Source organism: Canis aureus, chromosome 10, assembly GCF_053574225.1.
Source record: "Canis aureus isolate CA01 chromosome 10, VMU_Caureus_v.1.0, whole genome shotgun sequence".
Taxonomy (NCBI): Eukaryota; Metazoa; Chordata; class Mammalia; order Carnivora; family Canidae; genus Canis; species Canis aureus.
This window is the reverse complement of record NC_135620.1, coordinates 30,817,501-30,835,713: the sequence shown is the minus strand read 5'-3', so window position 1 is coordinate 30,835,713 and position 18,213 is coordinate 30,817,501. Positions and strand designations below refer to the sequence as shown.

The window sequence follows — 18,213 nt, the reverse complement described above, 5'->3', positions numbered from 1 at the left end:
CCATTTTCTTAAAATTAGTGATAAAATCTATTATAGTTGACTCCATTCTAGGGTTTAGTCCAGTATTAATATATTTTATCAGAATGGCCTAGTTCCTCTCAAAATTATCTCATGTTCTATAATTTATAAGTAATTTTAGTGAGAAATTTTCCATTTAGTATCTACGTTTTGAAGACTAACCCAGAGGAAATAGTTCTTCTCATTAACACAGTAGGGATCCTGGAGTACCCAGACCCCTGACACACTCTGCTGTGGGCTGAATAGAATAACTAAAAGTTAAACGATCAGAAATGTGTCACTGTATGTCTGAACAAAGAGTAGGCTCCTTGACAGGGGTGGAATATAAGTATTAAGATAAATATTATCCTCCCTGCCAGGAAATGGATTAAAAATATGAAGAAAGAAATTTTGTCTAGGAATGAAGGAGGAAAGGGTGAGCCAATTTAGCCTTACATCTTCCACTGCAATTTTTTTCTTACAACTGAAGAGATAAACATTTCAAAACTATGGTTATATAGCTAAAAACTTCTTTTTAAAAAGATTTTATTTATTCATGAGAGAGAGAGAGAGGCAGAGACAGAGGCAGAAGAGGAACAGGCTCCTTGCAGGGAGCACAATGTAGGACTTGATCCCAGGACCCTGGGATCACACCCTGAGTCAGAGGCAGATGTGCAACTGCTGAGCCACCCAGGCATCCCTATAGTTAGAATGTTCTTAAATCTCTATCATTTTAAAACACACCAGGAAAACTAACCTCCCGGGAAGGTTTTGTTTGCTTGTTTGTTTTTGTTTTTGTTTTTTTTGCTAGAACCCTACTTAATTATGTTTCAGGAAAGTAGCTTGGGCTTTGGGAGGAGGGCATACACTAAGAGTAACCCAAAAATTACCAGCGGAGGGCTAAGGAGGGGTGAGGGGCGAGGCAAGGTTGAAGTTGATGGTGAGGCTGGAGAGATTGGCTTGTGTGACTTAGCTACTGTTATCAAAGAAACAGATCTGTCATGATTCAAACAGCTGAGTACATGTGATGTGCCCAATAGCTTTTCAGTCTATGGGCTTTCATGTCAAAATCATCAGCACTGTAGAGGGGAGGTGGGGATGCAGGGAAGATATGATAACTGTTAGAAAAAACTAAATTGAAAATGTCTTTTTCCCACTGGGTAAACATTCTTGATTATATGTTATATTCTTCTGAGTTAATTCCTGAGAAACTATAAAATGTGCCCATTTGATTATAATTTGCCCATGAAACTTTTCATACATATTATACAAAGCTGTATGGCATATTATTTTATTTTTATAACAACAAACAGTTAAACAACATTAGTTGTTTTAGGGATCAGTGGCTAAAATACAAGTTCTTATTTCCTTTAGTGAATGCAGATTATTTACTCAGCAGCCTCATAACCATCATCACTGAGCAATTGAAGCAGCATTAATCTTGCTGTAAACATAAAAACCATCCACTTGTGCTGTGGAAAGAACAGTAGTATATGTGGGCTTTCTGTGTCAGTGAATTCAAGGCTGAGATAACTTCTTCACTTGTCAAGTTGCTGTCACTTTGTTAAGAATTAGAGATTGTATGTTTTCTAAATTTATAACAATATGTCAGCCTATTGCAACTAAATGAAAATGAACAACTCTGGGTTGTTTTCAGGATGTTAAGGAAAAGGTTTATTGTATCACTACTGAATATCTTGTCTTTGGAAACTTGTATCTATTTAATTGGCATGTAGCATATTAAAATGTAACAGCCATGAGTTATCTTTATGGAGATTCTTAATGGCATGTCTTCATAGGAGTACAACTCAGATTATTTTCCTTTTTATTCAGGAGGCCATTGGCTATGATACCCTGATGGTTAGTGACTTTCTTCCTTGGCTAGAGAGTAAAATACCCTGACATACTCAGCTATCTTCAGATTGAAGGAATTAACTGTGAGTGGGGAAAATCGATGCAAACCCATGAGTATCTCCCTACCATTTGGTGCCCAGGGAGTCCCTGGCACATCCACAGGAGGAATGCTGAGCTCAGTTTTGTACAGGCAGAGCCAGTACCTTCTTGCCTTCACCCTGACACAAGCATATAAGGAAGCAAATGGTATATTTACCAGCCTTCTCTGCTAGTTCCTGAAAGTAAATGTAGGTCAGTCTTCAGTTGGCAGATGACTGGTGCTTGGTGCTTGGTGCTGTGCTCCACCTTGGAAGAACTATCTTGGTGAGGGGAAGCCAGAGTCCAGCCCCTGGGGGTGCATATCATCTATTATATAGGCGCTCAAATGTGTGACATTATTCCCTAAGGGAAGACAGTACTGGGAATCTATCACATATTTTTAGGAAACCATTCCTGAAAATTCTTCCTGGTTCTCCATCCTCAACATATCACCAACCCATGTAAAATTGACCTTCAAATTATTCTCAACTCTCACAATATATACACATACCAAGTTACCACAGTATACACTTTACATATCTTGCAGTTTTATTTGCCAGTTCTGTGATAAATAAATTTGTCAATTATGTATTGTCAATAAAGCTAAAATAAAAATAAATTTTATATATAAATAAAATTTATATAAAAACTTATATGTAAATATATAAAAATTTATATATAACATATATAAATATCTATATATCTTTCTACTTCCTATCTCCTCCATCACTTACCTGACATAGGTTTACCCTTATCTCACCAAATTAGCCTTTCTACATCTTTTCTTTTTTTTTTTTCCCCTGTGCAATGCATTTTTTCACATTGTAGTTAAAAGGACATTTTTTAAATGGAAATTTGATAAACAACATAGCCTCCTAACACTTAAGTCTGTAGGCACTTAAGTGCTCATACACTTACCACTATCACTAAAACTTTTCTTTACCTTATATTTATCTTGTTTTTTTTCTTTTTTTATAATAAATTTATTTTTTATTGGTGTTCAATTTGCCAACATACAGAATAACACCCAGTGCTCATCCCGTCAAGTGCCCCCCTCAGTGCCCGTCACCCATTCACCCCCACCCCCCGCCCTCCTCCCCTTCCACCACCCCTAGTTCATTTCCCAGAGTTAGGAGTCTATGTTCTGTCTCCCTTTCTGATATTTCCCACACATTTCTTCTCCCTTCCCTTACCTTCTATTTATTTTGAGAAGGACCACAATCCTTTATGTAATCCCCTCAGGCTTTGCCTCAAACCCTTTTTGTCATTTGCTGAGCTTAACCTACTCTTAAGGAAAATCTAGCCTTTAGAATTTTATATATGGAAACCTGATACCTCTCCTAGCAGCACAGGATATGGAATTTTATTCATGTGATTTTTGGTAATGATTTTGGTCATTTTTGCTAGGTGTTCTTCCATCTGGTTATTTTCTAAATATCTGACTTCCTGTTTGGTGCCACGTTAATATTTTTGATGTATCAGAATGTAATGAATACACTTCTACCCTATGTTTACATTTATTTTTTAAAATATTTTATTTATTTAGGGGCGCCTGTATGGCTCAGTCGGTTAAGCAACAGACTCTTGCCTTTGGCTCAGGTCATGATCTCAGGGTTATGGGATCAAGTTGCACATCAGGCTCCACACTAGGAGGGAGTCTGCTTCTTTTTCTGCCTCTACCCCTTTGCACTAGTACTGTCTCTCTCTTAAATAAATACAGTATTTTGAAAAAAAAATCTTTTTTGTTTGCACTTACATATGGATAGTATTGTTTGGGGGCACCTGGTTGGCTCAGTTGGTTAAGCAATGACTGAATTTTGGCTCAGGTCATGACCTTAAGGTTGTGGAATCCAGCCCAACTTAGGGCTCTGCATTCAGTAGGGAGACTGATTAAAATTCTCTCCCTCTCCCTCTACCCTTTTAACCTGCATGCATGTGTACATGTACTCTCTCTCCAAAATAAATAAATCTTTAAATAAATAAATCTTTAAAAATAAACATGATATTGTTTTATTAAGTTTATATAGAGAGGGTGGAAAATTCAAAAATTAAAAAAAAATCATAGTTATAAATTTCTTTGGGTAGTATCTATACGTTGACAGCTTGTGATTCTAAAGACTTAAGAAAAAGTCTCATACACTGGCACATATAAACTAGCTCAATTTAGTAATTCTTTGATGTTAAATTGAAGCTCACTTTTGGCATACGAAACAGAATATTATTTGCATTTAGGGGAAATTATCCTCTGTAGATACACAACACATTCTTGAAACATAAGTTTAAAGGTTTTTTCATGTGCTCATTTAGTTTTCATTCTGTACAGTGAAACATTGTATATATAATATCTGTTTTAAGATTTGATCTTTTTATTTTCCAAGATACCCTCTGAAGAAAACTGCCATCACTTGTTTTCAGAATCTGTCTTCTCCCTCGGATAGAACAAATTCCTACCACTGTTAGCCTTTAAAACTATAAGAGATGCTACTGAATAGAGTTAAATGGTGACTTGTTCTCTTTAAAAACAGACATATCTGAATCACTTAATTTTTGTGCTTGCAGCAGTTACTCCACTTCCCTACCTGGTTAAGGAGCACAGAATGGCAAGGATTTTGCTTTACTGTGCTGTAGGTCTCGGAGGAGAACTGTGAAGAGCTGGTAGGAAGGTAGATTTCTCCTGAAAGATTTCAAAAGCCTGGCTTGAGAAACAACACTTGGATTCCTGAGACTCCTGGGTACTAAGTCAAGTTGCCCATCTTGTAGTTGGGAGGAAGCAAAGTTCATCTTCTATCATAAACTTTCTCAGATGCTTTCAGAGAAAATTAATAAAGAGTCTCTCAGCTTCACATTTTCACTTATCTAAAAAATTTTTTTTTGAATTTTTAATTAAAAATTTTTTGTAAAAAATATTACAAAAAATCTTGTAATTCTGAAATTATTTTTTAGAGTATTGATTTCTCTGCATTTTCTTTTCATGAGCTTTCCTTGCTCTCGAGTTACTGCTCCATTTTGTTCATTGTTCAGCATTGATAATGAAATATTTGTAAGTCTTAATTTTAAAGGAATTTACATATTTCCAGACCTAACAATTTTCTGGTATTATCATCATTGGTGTAAAATTGGTAACAACTGAAATGTCAATTAACTAGTCTTCATGTTCAAGAGGGCCTCAAATGAAGTATGTATTTAGGAATATTCTTCAGAATTGGGACAAAATGCTTGAGTACATCCGGCTATTCAGAAGCCTTGGGGATAACTCATGTACAACTGAGATATTAATAAGATAATCTAAAGATTTGTAAAATTTCATTTATTTATGATAATATAATGATAGTAATTTACTTTTATATAATTTTAGAATTTTGAAACCATCCAAGTCTTATACAAGAAAAAAAACCTAGAAACTATAATACAAAGGAATTTTCCTGTATTATCTGAGATTAAATTAATGACATAACACCTATCACCCTCAAATACCTCTATTTCTCTAAGCAAGGGCATTCTCCTATTTGACTACTATGATCATTAAAATAAGGAGGTAAATATTGATGCAGCATAACCATGTAATCTCCTCAGATTACATTTAGGCCGTTTTCCCATTTGGATTTTGCCACGTGTCCTATTAAGTTGCTCTGATTGTCCTCAGAGGCTCCAGTTCAGAATTGCACTGTGCCCTTAACTGTCAATATGAAAGAGTTTCTCAGGTTTTTCTTTGACATTCTTGATCTTGATCGCTTTGAAGATAACAAGTTTGATATCTCATAAAATGTTTTCATTTTGGGTTTTGCTGATGCTACGTTGATCATATTTAGATTATGAATCTTTGGCAATAACACTGTCTTAGTCTATTCTGGCCACTATAACCAAATGCCATAAACTGGGTGGTGTATAAGCAGAGATTTATTTTTCACAGTTATAGAAGTTAGGAAGTGCAAGATCACATTGCCAGCACACTTGGTGTTTGGTTGGGGCCTGATTTCTGGATCCTAGACAGCCCTTTTTTGAATGTGTGTCCTCACATGGAAGTGGCAAGAGCTGTCACTGGCGTCTCTCATGAGGGCACTAGTCCCATTCATAAGGGCTCTGCCCTAATAAATTAATTGATTCCCAAAGGTCCCACCTCTAAATACCATCATATTGAATGTTAAGATTAAACATGAATTTTGGTGAGATACAAATATTCAATCTACAGCAAATATCATGGAAGTGATATGTTTTTCTCAATATATGATTCTGATATGCTCATTATTAGTGTCAACTTTGTTATCTTAAGGTTGTTTTTGTGAGACTTAATTATAAAGTTATTCATAAATATCAGTGTGGAGTTCTGTCTTTTTATTTTATTTAATATATTATAATTTGTTTATATATACATATATGAATTCTGATGTTCAGATTGTCCTACATTTGGCTAATGAGAGCCCCATCAAGCCAGCATCTTTGTTTTTTTAACATGTCCTTGTCACTTTAAGAACTTTACTATGTAACAGATATTTCAGGTATATCTTGTACTTTCTTCTTGTACTGAAGGGAATCAGTCCTTTCTCCAAGGACCTGTGCTTCCTTTACTAGAGAGTCAAATTTAGTGAGTCAAATTCAAGATCTGGTTGCTAGATGTGACTGTTGCTATCAAGTATTGCTGCTTCTAGCCTCTTTGGGCTCGCACAGAAAGGGCAGGTGTGTTTGGAAAGTTTATATGATGTACATTTATAATTATAGTCGTTTCTATAGCAGTGCATATGTTTTTAAAACCATGAATTCACACCAATGCCTTCAATCTCTATCCACACACAGCTTATCCCAGTCTTCTTTTTTTATATAACAATTGATGGGGATCCCTGGGTGGCGCAGAGGTTTAGCGCCTGCCTTTGGCCCAGGGCGCGATCCTGGAGACCCGGGATCGAATCCCACGTCGGGCTCCTGGTGTGTGGAGCCTGCTTCTCCCTCTGCCTGTCTCTGTCTCACTGTGTGCCTATCATAAATAAAAAAATAAATAAAAATTAAAAAAGAAACAATTGATGGTTTAAAAATCTTACTTTCACTTACATTCACCACGATACAGTGGAGCAGTCAGGATGAATGTTTTTCTTGGCCTTGTTTGATTTGAACTCATTAGAGTTTTTGACTTTTAAAAACCTGGCAAATAATGGAGGCAGGAGCCAAACCCAGTTCTATTTCTACGTTTACTATTTCTGTCTTTGTGTCTCTTTTTCCAAAAACACAGGAATGAAATTCTTGTACTTCAGCTCCATCGTTGATTTTTGCCTTTCTTTTCTTAAAACAAAACAAAACAAAAACAACTGGTACTATGATTTAAATATAAATTAATGTAAAAAGTTTTATCATTCAAAATATGGCAAAAACTTTGGATAATGTACAAGGGTATCATGACACCAGCTTGTTAATAAAACTAATAGAGAGCAGTGAGGCTTGTGAAAGTGGGTGAGCATTAGATTTTGTTATCTTAGTGAGATTTGCATTACAGGGAAGGGAATAAAAGCATCACCCTTATTACTAATATTTGCTTAAATAACCAAGAACTAATAGTGTTGTTAGATAGGAGATGATACTTCCATATCCTCATGAATTCATCTAATTTTGGATCACAAAGAGTGAGATCATTTGCTAAACCCAAACATAAATAATTAATAACTGACTTAAAGCATATGAATTGGCAGCTACCACATTTATACAAATGATAATTTATCTAACTGGGTTTGTGTACTGCTATGTAGACACTGCTTTGAGAATTGTAGGGTAATTGCATACATTACTTCTAAATAAGTTTGCTTTATTCTGTGCCAAGAGTGCCTTACAACCTCCTCAACATGTAAAGAATATTTCAGAAAATGGAGCTGCTCTGTAATGATCTGTGGGTAGTTGGTTAGTATGCTGAATATTTAGTAGCTGCTAATGAAGCTCCTATCAGCTTATCACTGTCCAATTTTCTATTCTTGCATGGCATAATTCTATGAGAAATCATTGGAGACACTAGTGCCCAGTAACTGCCCTTAAGAGATATCTAAATCCACTCTGAAATAAAAGCTTTTCTGATTGATTTATAGCCATATTAAGACAAGCATGCCATCTGTATGTAATAACTTGCAAAGAGGAACTTGGACGAAATATTCATCATAGCTTGTTCATAATTACTTTTTGGGGACCAGATCTTATATTTATTAAATATTCCATTTGGGATATCATTTATTAACTGGCAGTTTTCTCCTGCTTTGGATAATTTCTTTCTGATTTAGAGTAGCCTTTGACTTATAATTAGAAACCACTTTATTGATACACATATTTTTTCAATTTCATTCATATGAATATCATTTTGATAATGACCCAGGAGCCCAACTTTGCTGGAAAATGTTGATTTAGCTCTTATTTCTTTTCTTTTTATTTTTCTATTTTTAGTCCCTTATTCAATATACTTGTAGGAAGATTGACTTTGAATAATACAGTCATGATGTCAAAACAGTACAAATTATACCCCACTGCCATCTGGAATAGTGAAAATAAAAGCTTTATTTACACTGTTTTCTTTAAGAAAAGAATAATAAATGATTTTCCCCCTTTTCAGGGACTTTATTCTGGAATAAAATAGTTCTTGTTTGTAGCCTGATACTGTGGTTTATTCTGAAAGATAATGACTTGAAAACCCATTTGCTGATCAACAAAGTAGCAAATACTCTAACACAGTAACCTCTTGGCCTTCTAGCCACTGAGACACTGATCTGTCTCCTTTCCTAGACAAAGCAGTTTGGGATGGTCATTATTGGTCCCTTATTACAGTGGAGACCTCTGTGTGGCCTAACGTCGTAGGGTTGATATGCTGAATCTAGTGATGTCTAGTTCTCTGCTCTGTGTACTATCTTTTGGTGTCTGCTCAGAACCGAAGTCCTGCCACTTATAGCCCTTCCTAGATAATTAACAGAAATTACAGAAGGGTTAAAGACATAGGCACAGTGCTGAACTTGAGCTCCCTAGGGAAATTACTTGATATTTATCATCCTTTTCACACTCCTCCATTTCTCATGCACATTTTCTTGGCTAGGATACATGGTAGATTTATGTCTCCACCTGGAACCAGTGCTAAACAAATGAGAAGCCAATTGATATACATCAAAAGGTGAATTTTCTTAAAAATGTAGTACTGTTTTTAAAATTATTATTAAATTCCATGGAACTTTAGTCGTTTCTGCTTAAAAACAACCAGTTAGTAATAATAACAAATTATTTTCGTTGTGCCTTCCATTATAACATGACTTCCATTAAGAGTTCTGTCACTGTTCATGATGAAAATTTATTCAAAGAAAAGCTACCGGCATAGAGGAATCATGATGAAACAAAAACACGCCAAATCTAGAAATAAAAGATTGTCTTTTATTTTTGCTGTAGGTTATGATCTAGAGCAAGTAATTTAATTTTGCTGAGTCTTTGTTTTGTGTCTACAGAAGATGGTAATTATGATACCACTTTTGCCTATCTCAGGGAACTTTAATAAAAGCTCAAATGATTTAAGTGTTTTCAGGCATTCACAATAAAGTTTTTCTGTCCCAAACATTTAGAACTATTTTTTGAGTTCATTTTTGAGAACAAATCATATAACAACATGGATTTGTTTTATTTCTGCAGTTGATTAATCAAAGAATGTAAAATCTTGTTGAAAGGGAGAAATTAGGGCTTTTATGAGGTTTTGAAAAGGTTATTTGACGCAGATACTGCTTTCTAAATTCACTTATACATCTAGATAATCCTGTGTTTTTTTTTTTTTTTAATGATTTACACAGCCTATTTCCCATTTGCAGTTTATTGGTGCAGCTTTTGTTATATTAAGACTTGGAGTCCTATGACTCTGTACTGTTTAAATCTATTGTGGGAGTTTGGGATTGAGTAAGTGTATATATGCTAATATTTTACAAAATGCCAGACACTAGTGCCAGGCAGTGCTAGTCACATTTAATGCATTATCTCATTCAGTCCTCCCATCTATGAGCTGGGCACTATTCTCACTCCCAAAGAATCTAATTATCTGCAGATACAAATAAATCACCACACTATAGAGATTCTCTAGATTACTTCATACCCAGAGCCTGGCCCACCATTGGCCCAACAAAGGTATTTAATAATTATCTATAGAATGAATGATGCCATCTATTGACTAGCCAGTAGATTCTTAAAACTAATAGTTCAAAAGCTCTTTTTCTTTTAATTTAATGAAATTTTCATAAATATGAAAACATTTTATTTATTTTATTATGTGACCATCTGAACACCAACACACTTAAACTTTTCAAGAGAACTTTTACTTTTTAAGTATAAGAACATACTAGCTTTGTATGCCATAGATTAGTACTATTTCTTTAACACATAGGGATGCTTTTCAATATATTTAAAGGGGCTACCACTTTTATTAAGAAAATATTCTTTATATGATTCATATGACATTTGACTTTTCTTATGTTAATGAAAACTTTCCTTAATCCCTTCATCCTTCAAAAGAAAAACAAAACTTTAGAGCTTCTCTAAGATTGCACTGTGAATGCCTAAAGGTTTAGGATATTTAACTTTTGAGAAGTTTTTGCTCCTGTCAGTGAAAGATGACCTGAGTGTTTGCCTCAACACACAGCTGAATGATTCACTTGGGTTTTATCATTAGTTTGAACATCAGTAATTTCATTTTTCTAAAGATGAGATAACAGAGCATAGATACATATTCTGTTGTATTCTTTTGAGTTTCATTGTGTTTGCAAATAGTGTTTTTGTTATGTGGTTGCAGTTTTGGCTTGTAGGAATGTACAAACAGTATATGGAGGGAGCCTTTCTATACAATTAGATAAAGCAGGCACTGGATTGTGTGTTCCCAGTGCAGCAACTGCATTAAATTTGTAAAAAGAACCAAGCCTGAATTGCACATCTCAACCCATGGAAATTGTTTGTTAATTAAATAAGATTTAAATAAGCTATTTTTGTGAGTCTGTGTCATATTATTTAAGACACTGTAAAAAATAGAAATTATAGGATAGTTTTATGTTTCTTAGACAGTAACCAAATTGGGGAGGCCACATGTATAGCCCCAAAACAAAGAATGATTAGTTGTTTAAATGAATGGCACTAAATAAAACCAGTAGGAATGCAGAGATGCCATATGAGTGAGTATTGAAATTTTTGCCACAATTTCCTAAACATGTGTATGTGCAAATGTTTATTATACACTGTCATGGTTAAATATTTATTGTACACTGTCATGGTTATAAAGGAAATAACATAGAGCCCTGCCCTCCATGAGCTTATGAGTTCAAGCATACTCATTGACTTATTAAGGAGTTATTGATAACGCCAGTTGAGGGCTTCTAACAAGGAGCTACTGTAAATTATTTGTTGGGTTGAATTCTCTAAGACAAAAACTACTTATCTCTTCCTCCAGATTTTGATTTGGCTTTATTGCACTACCATTCTCATCAGAACCTCTACATTGTCCACAATATCCAAATGATCAAGTGTATTTGCCAAATATGTTAATACTGCTTTTGTAAAAGCATACTGTTGATGTAATTGACATGATAAATTGGAAATGTAGCAACATGACAAACAGTCCTTCACTGAAAACTTCTTTAAGTCATTTGGAACCAGAGTCAAAGCACTTGTCTATTTAAATTCATTCAGAGTCTCCGCAAGATTTGGCAAGATGAACTGCTTGGGCCACCTTGGAAGGAGGCTATGGTCTTAGCAGGCAATTTAGTTTTGTGGTTTCCTATCAAATAAGAGAGGTTCAGTGTTTGCGGAATTGGAGTGCAAGTAAAAACATCATTAAAACTGTATATGGATGAACAATGAAAGTCGTTTAAGTGAGCAAATTATGCAAAAGCTTTTATTTAATCATTCACAAATATCTAAAGCATGACTCCCTACAAAACAGTATCAGACTATTTCTCCCTACATTCCATTCAGGTCCTGGGTAGGTCAGGGGTTATTAACACAAGTTCTGCACAAATGGGAAGTTCAACTCTGGAAAATGCTGATGTTCATATTTCTGTTTCCTTAATGGAACTATAAGTTTCATATCAGCATATTTCATTAAGACACCAAACAGATTCAAAGAATGGCTATATTTCCAGGTCTATTATAGCTGCCATTCCAAACAAAATATGTACGGCTTCCATGATTCGCTAAGCACAAGTATGTAGTAATCTGCCCTTTAATGGCCTCTCAAAATGACAGACCAAATGGCTTTGTGAAGGTCAAGTCTGATTTAAATTGTTGATGAATTAGGAGCTAATTCTGCATGATTGAATATTAATATGGAACAGTGATAAGTAAGGCACTTTAAAGCTTAATGAGCACATTAATGAATAGGACAAAATGTTTTTCTTTTCACCTCATGTAAAAGTTTAAAGCTGCTAACATATTGACAATTTGTTAATTTTTGATAGCTGCTTTTTTTTTTTCCTGTAAAAGTTTATGTGGTTAAGATATAAAAGGTATCGATTTTCCTCCTCCCCAAGTTCCTGGTAGTATACATTTGATGAGCTGTCAAAATTGATGTTATCAAATGGCCAAGGCAGTTTTATATAAATCACTAATAAATGCAGAAGGTGAAAAAAAAAAGCAATTAACATCTTCTAAACTACACCCACTGAGATAAGCATTCCAATTAGAAATTTCATTATTTCTACAGTTCGTTTTATGTTGAATACTGAGTTTTATTGCCAAATACCTGACAGTCAAATTGGAAACAAGCCACAACTGTCAACGTGTAAGAGTTCTGGCTATTTGAATCTGTTACATTGTGATGTTTCTCATGAAAATTTAATGAAGAAAGTACATTCAAAGAGATTCTGTGCAAAGGGGGGATGGATAGAATTTAATTACCCTTATTAAAAATAAGAAAGGAGCACTCTTTACATCCACTGTCCGATTAGTATGCAAGAAAGATTATCTTTGTTGTGCACTTGTGTATATGAAAAGGGGGCTCTGGAGTGTTCTTTATGAGCCAAGAAGGAAAAGAAAGGTCATGCAAATGTATTAGACTGCTTTTAGTAGGGCACAAGTCAATTTTGTCAGCTTTCCCCAAGGTGAGGACTTCATTTCTTATAAATGGTTATTAATTCTAGATTTCTTTAGTAAGAGCCTCTAGTAAGTGGCTCAACAATCTTAAGTCTTTGACACTTGCCACTTGGTACAGAGTATTGGTTTGGTTCTTCAGAGAGTTGACACTGTAGAAGGAAAGTAATGACTAGTAGGTCAATGTTCATGCATGCTAATGTAACTAGTATTCAAATCCCTGGGGCTAGATACAATGCTTTAGGAAATACTGAACCAGTTTAGGAATCTCAAGGTGATTTTTTATTAACCTAAGTTGGTGGCTTTAAATATGGAAAACAGCAACAAAATCAAAGAGCTTTTTAAAAACCTCACTTCTAAGCCCGTGTAGTTGGCTTTGAAGCACTTGAGGTGAATTATTTTTTTCCTTTGAAGCATTTGTGTCAATAGTGGCCAAGTGAGATGTTTCATATGTGTATGAAACGATGGCTATTGATCTTTCTGCTTATGTTTTTCAAGTAACACTAGAACAATGCTGTAGATGTAAATATATCATAATGACGAAACCCTTAAAGTCATAAAGATCAGCCTGATGAAATTCAAATGGAGCAGATTATCAAAATTAGCCTAATTTGCAAAATATTCTATTCCATTTGTAACTTTTAACTTTCCAACTTGGAGCCCTGAAAAATCACATTGAAATTTCATTCTTAACTATTGTTTCTGACACTTGTCCACCATAGACTACTGCTTGGCTGATCATGTGTGAGCATTCAGATAAACAGAATGGGTTCCTCCTTCCTTAACACAGTCATATCTTTCAAGTTAAGTAAATTGTAACTCATTGAACTATTATATATATATATATATATATATATATAAAATATTTATTTATTTATTTATTTATTTATTTATTTATTTATTTATTTATCTCCAGCTGAAACTAGCTCATGGGACAGGAAAATATTATCTAGTGAATTGAGATGTCAAACCCAATTTGCCTTAGCAGCTTCTATTTCATAAATATCCCTACAGGAGAGCCAGAATCCACACTTTTCCCTGTTCTCTTGCAATAATCTGGAGTTGTTGAGGGAAAACTTCCCTTTATTGGGAATTTTATTCTTTGGTAATATTTTGACATTCATTCATTGTTCACATTCAAAATCTCTCTCTCTCTGTAGTTCTGAACTATTCCTAAGGTCAACACTCTACCAGAAGTAGTTTTCTACTATATGTACTAGAAGAAAAAAAGTTTTTCATTTTTTAATAACTAGGATATATTTATATTTGGGCTTGTCACTAGGATATATTTATATTTGGGCTTGGAAATCACTGAAGGTTCTCCTCAAAGTTGAGTAATCCAAGGGCCCCTGGGTGGCTCAGTCGGTTAGGGTCTGACTTTTGATTTTGGCTCAGGTCATGATCTCAAGAGTTGTAAGATTGAGCCCCACATCAGGCTCTAGGAGTAGAACCTCTCCCTCTCTGTGGTTTTTTTTTTTTTTTTTTCCTCTCAAAAAAAAAAAAAAAAAAAAAAAAAACGTCAAGTACTCCAGATTAGTTTGATGGCAAGAGATATAAATGAGACATGGAGGAACTCATGGTATAGGAAGATAAGCTGTTGATACTAAGTACAAGAAAATGGATTTAAGTTACTATCCTAGTACTCTGAGGAGGAAAATATTAAATATATTTGAGAGGATTTTTCTTACAAAGAAGGTGATTTTGACTGTATGGCTTTTCAGAGACAGAATACTTAGTGGACATGATTTGTCTGGGGAATGCTAAGAATTACAATGTGATCAGAAGAAACTTTCCTATGGGGAATATAATCCATGAGAAGCTGAGAAAAATGGGGCCTGATTTAAAAGGATTTTGCTACCTAGATTTAGGAGATGGAGCTTATCTGTAATGATAGAGAGGAGGCAGTAGAGAACACATAGATTTGACTGACTACACAGTGGAAGTGTCAGATGGAGCCTTTTCCCTAGAAATTATAACCCAGACTTCAGCAGGATTCATAGGATCATGCCAGAAATTGCAGGCAAAATCCAAGGAAAAGTGAGGTGCCACATGTGATGATTCCTATTTTTTTTTCCACTGGTGTGTGTGCTTTTAAGTAATTTTGGAATTGGTGGCTTATGAAAATTAAACAGAGGTCATGAAGGAAGGTTGATTAAATTAATGCAAGACCAATGAGAATTCAAAATGTTTCATAATGGTTTTCGAACATCAAGTTCTAATTTGGATAATCATCACCCATATAACTAAAATTCCTTCAAATTCAAAATTTCTTCAAGATAGAATACACCTTCCTAATGCTGGCTGGAAGAGCTGATAATGCAGGTTACTAATGTGGATCATCATGCTTAGGGGATTTAAGACTTTAATTTTACGAGATCTAATATCTGGGATAATTTTTTTGGAGGATAGGGAGAAGTGAACTTTGGGTGAGTTGAGGATTCAAAATTTAGGAATTTCAACTCCTAGTGAGAGAAAATGGTATAGGCTTTTAGAATAGAGGAAAATACTCTTTAACTCAGAGGAATATACTTCCACTTGTTCTTAAAGGCCCACTTCAGAGCCTCCATTGGTACTCACTGACCTCCACAGGCGTGTACACATTCTGTAATTTTTTTCCCCTCCATCATCCCAGAGAACTAGATGCATTTTTTTTTCATCGTGGTTTTTAGCACACGTGTCTAAAGTTCTTTGTTAGGTTGGTGTCTTACACAGACAGTGGGATGAGGAACAATATTGGGACTATAACCTAATCTGATAGTGCAACGTTGCCAGGTCTGCATTAGCTTCTCAAGAAATGCTGAGCAAAGTAAGGGGAAAGATTAATGAGTAATGGCTCTTATCTTGGGTTTCTGACTTGTTAACAGGATATTTGTATCACCTTTTGTCTTGCAGAGGATCAAATTCCCAGGGGCTTCCCTACCATTGACATGGGCCCACAGTTGAAGGTGGTTGAGCGTACACGCACTGCCACCATGCTTTGTGCAGCCAGTGGGAATCCGGATCCAGAAATAACTTGGTTTAAAGATTTCTTACCCGTCGATACAAGCAACAACAATGGCCGTATTAAGCAGTTACGATCAGGTAGGGTCTTGTTACTGTTTCTACTAACTTTTAGAGAATTTTTTTTTAGCTTTCTCTCTCTTTATTTTAATTTTAATTTAATTTTATTTTAATTTTTAGGTATTGATTTTTCTCCCTCTTCTCTTTCTCTGTTATTTAATGTGTTGTCCATGTTTGTGATGTCATAGCCTGTTTCAGAGTCTGTCTTCTCTCTGTGTTTTGCAGCTTCTGTTTAATCCACATTGCTCACTGCTGTGACTGTATTTTTGATAATTTTTTAATTTACTGCTTTTCTGCAGTATTTGATGGATCCATTTTCTCCTCTTTCTTTCTTCTTTCTGTTTTCTTTTGAAACAAATTTATTTCAACATTGGACTTCATTCAGAACTTGCAAGGAGCTCCAATGGTTGTATCCATTAGAAACCAAAAGATTCATATTAAACACTAAAATGATTCAGTTTTATTAAAGTGTGTTTTCTCTGTCTTTTCTGCATTTGAACTCATCAAAGTGCCAAAGATTAGTAAGTTTGGTCACATCTGCTTTCTTCTCACTAATACATAAACCACAGAAATGTTATCTCCTGAGTAACCAGATGTATTTTTCAAAAGTCCTTTACCAAGTACCAATGAAAGGAGGGGATTTTTATTAATTTTATTATTATCATATTGTGAGTGAGACTTTTCTACACATAAGCCACAGTAGTGTGCACCCACACTAAAGAGTTTTGAACCCTCCAGTGACTGGATCTACAGAAGTCTGCTTTTGGTGTAGACTCCAGCTCTTGCTTCTTCCTCCTCTCTCTCCCTGCTGCCCTTTTGTCCCCCACCCCCCAACCCCATCCCAATTTCATTCCTCTGCTCTCTTTAGATTAAAAATATAGATAATTCTAAATTTCTTAAATTTTAGAGCCGTCCCTAGGTGATTTCACTGGGACATGTAGCAATAAGCTGTTTACTTTGACGTTGGGAGTAATATTGATATAGAATTCTAAGTTGTTTAACTTAACTGCCTGTCTTCCCAGAACTCTCAGCTTTTGACCTGTCCTGTGATGTTAAAGCGTCTTGTTAACTGCCTCTTTTGCTTGTTGTCAGCGGAATTGTGTAGATTAGCATTCTGTTACTGTAAATAAAGAATTAATTATTCACATGTAACATAGATGATTTAGTATATAAAGCTTTAACTCTGAAAAATTTGTACCAAATTATAAGGAATATAATAATATTTTTATGCTGTCTTTCTTCTCTCCGTATTTAAATCTCCAGAATCTATTGGTAAGTGCTTAGTTCTGAAGCGCACTTCACCCCCACTAATTTCCATATCCAGAATATTATTATTATTATTTTTATTATTAATAAAATGCATGGCATGCATTTTACTAACTGTCAGTGTAGACACCAGATCTCGATAGTGGCGCGCACACGCACACATCCACAGAACTAGTATCGTAAAAACACTGTATAGAAAATAAAATAGTACACAAGTTATATATATGTCACACAAATAGAGCATAGTGAGAAGCATAAGATATCCAATCAACAGTGTTTGTTTCTAGTTAGTTATTAGTATTTCCTATAATAGTATATATATATGTGTATCTATATATATACTTAAATAGATTAGCCAGTATTTTCCCTAAACTATGTCTTTCAAAAGTATTGTTTAATTTTTATTTCCTTTTTTTAAGAATATGAGGCATCTAAGATATAATTCTAACCCTATGTGACCCCAGACCTAAGAACTCAGTTGCTTCTCTGAGAAAGGCAACGATGCCTGTTGTGGTCTTTGCCCTCGGTGGTATAATGCAACTTGCTTTTATAATCTAATAATACTTTTTAATATATTCCTGTTTTACCAGTATAGTAATTCAAGTTTCTTTTAAGACCTTATTTAATTCTGTAAATCTAATTTAATTCTTCTCCCCAGCCCTAGCCTCCTCCTTCTCGTACTAATGCTTCTTCTTTCTAATCTTATTTGCATTCATATTATCCACCCAGGTGGTACACCAATAAGAGGTAAGAGTGCTGAACTAACGTTCACAGAATGATCTTGCTCATTCTTTCTGTCCTCTCATCACTCCCATCTTTGTCCTGTTTTCAAAATCATTCCAATAATATGTCCATCAACTTTATTTTTTCCCTTTGTACCGTTTGGTTATGATCGGT

The 18,213-nt window shown here is 34.8% G+C and overlaps 1 protein-coding gene across 37 annotated transcripts in view; it reads left to right on the top strand.

Moving 5' to 3' along the window:
• Positions 1-18,213, top strand: part of PTPRD (protein tyrosine phosphatase receptor type D) — a 2,191,141-nt gene that overhangs the window by 1,979,809 nt on the left and 193,119 nt on the right. For 23 of the 37 annotated variants that reach the window (XM_077911920.1, XM_077911929.1, XM_077911931.1 and 20 more), the window contains one exon: positions 15,883-16,078. In XM_077911920.1, coding sequence (XP_077768046.1) covers positions 15,883-16,078 — 196 coding nt within the window. Of the gene's footprint in view, positions 1-15,882; positions 16,079-18,045; positions 18,064-18,213 lie in introns of all 37 variants that reach the window. The other 14 variants (XM_077911956.1, XM_077911938.1, XM_077911955.1 and 11 more) reach the window with 2 other exon arrangements.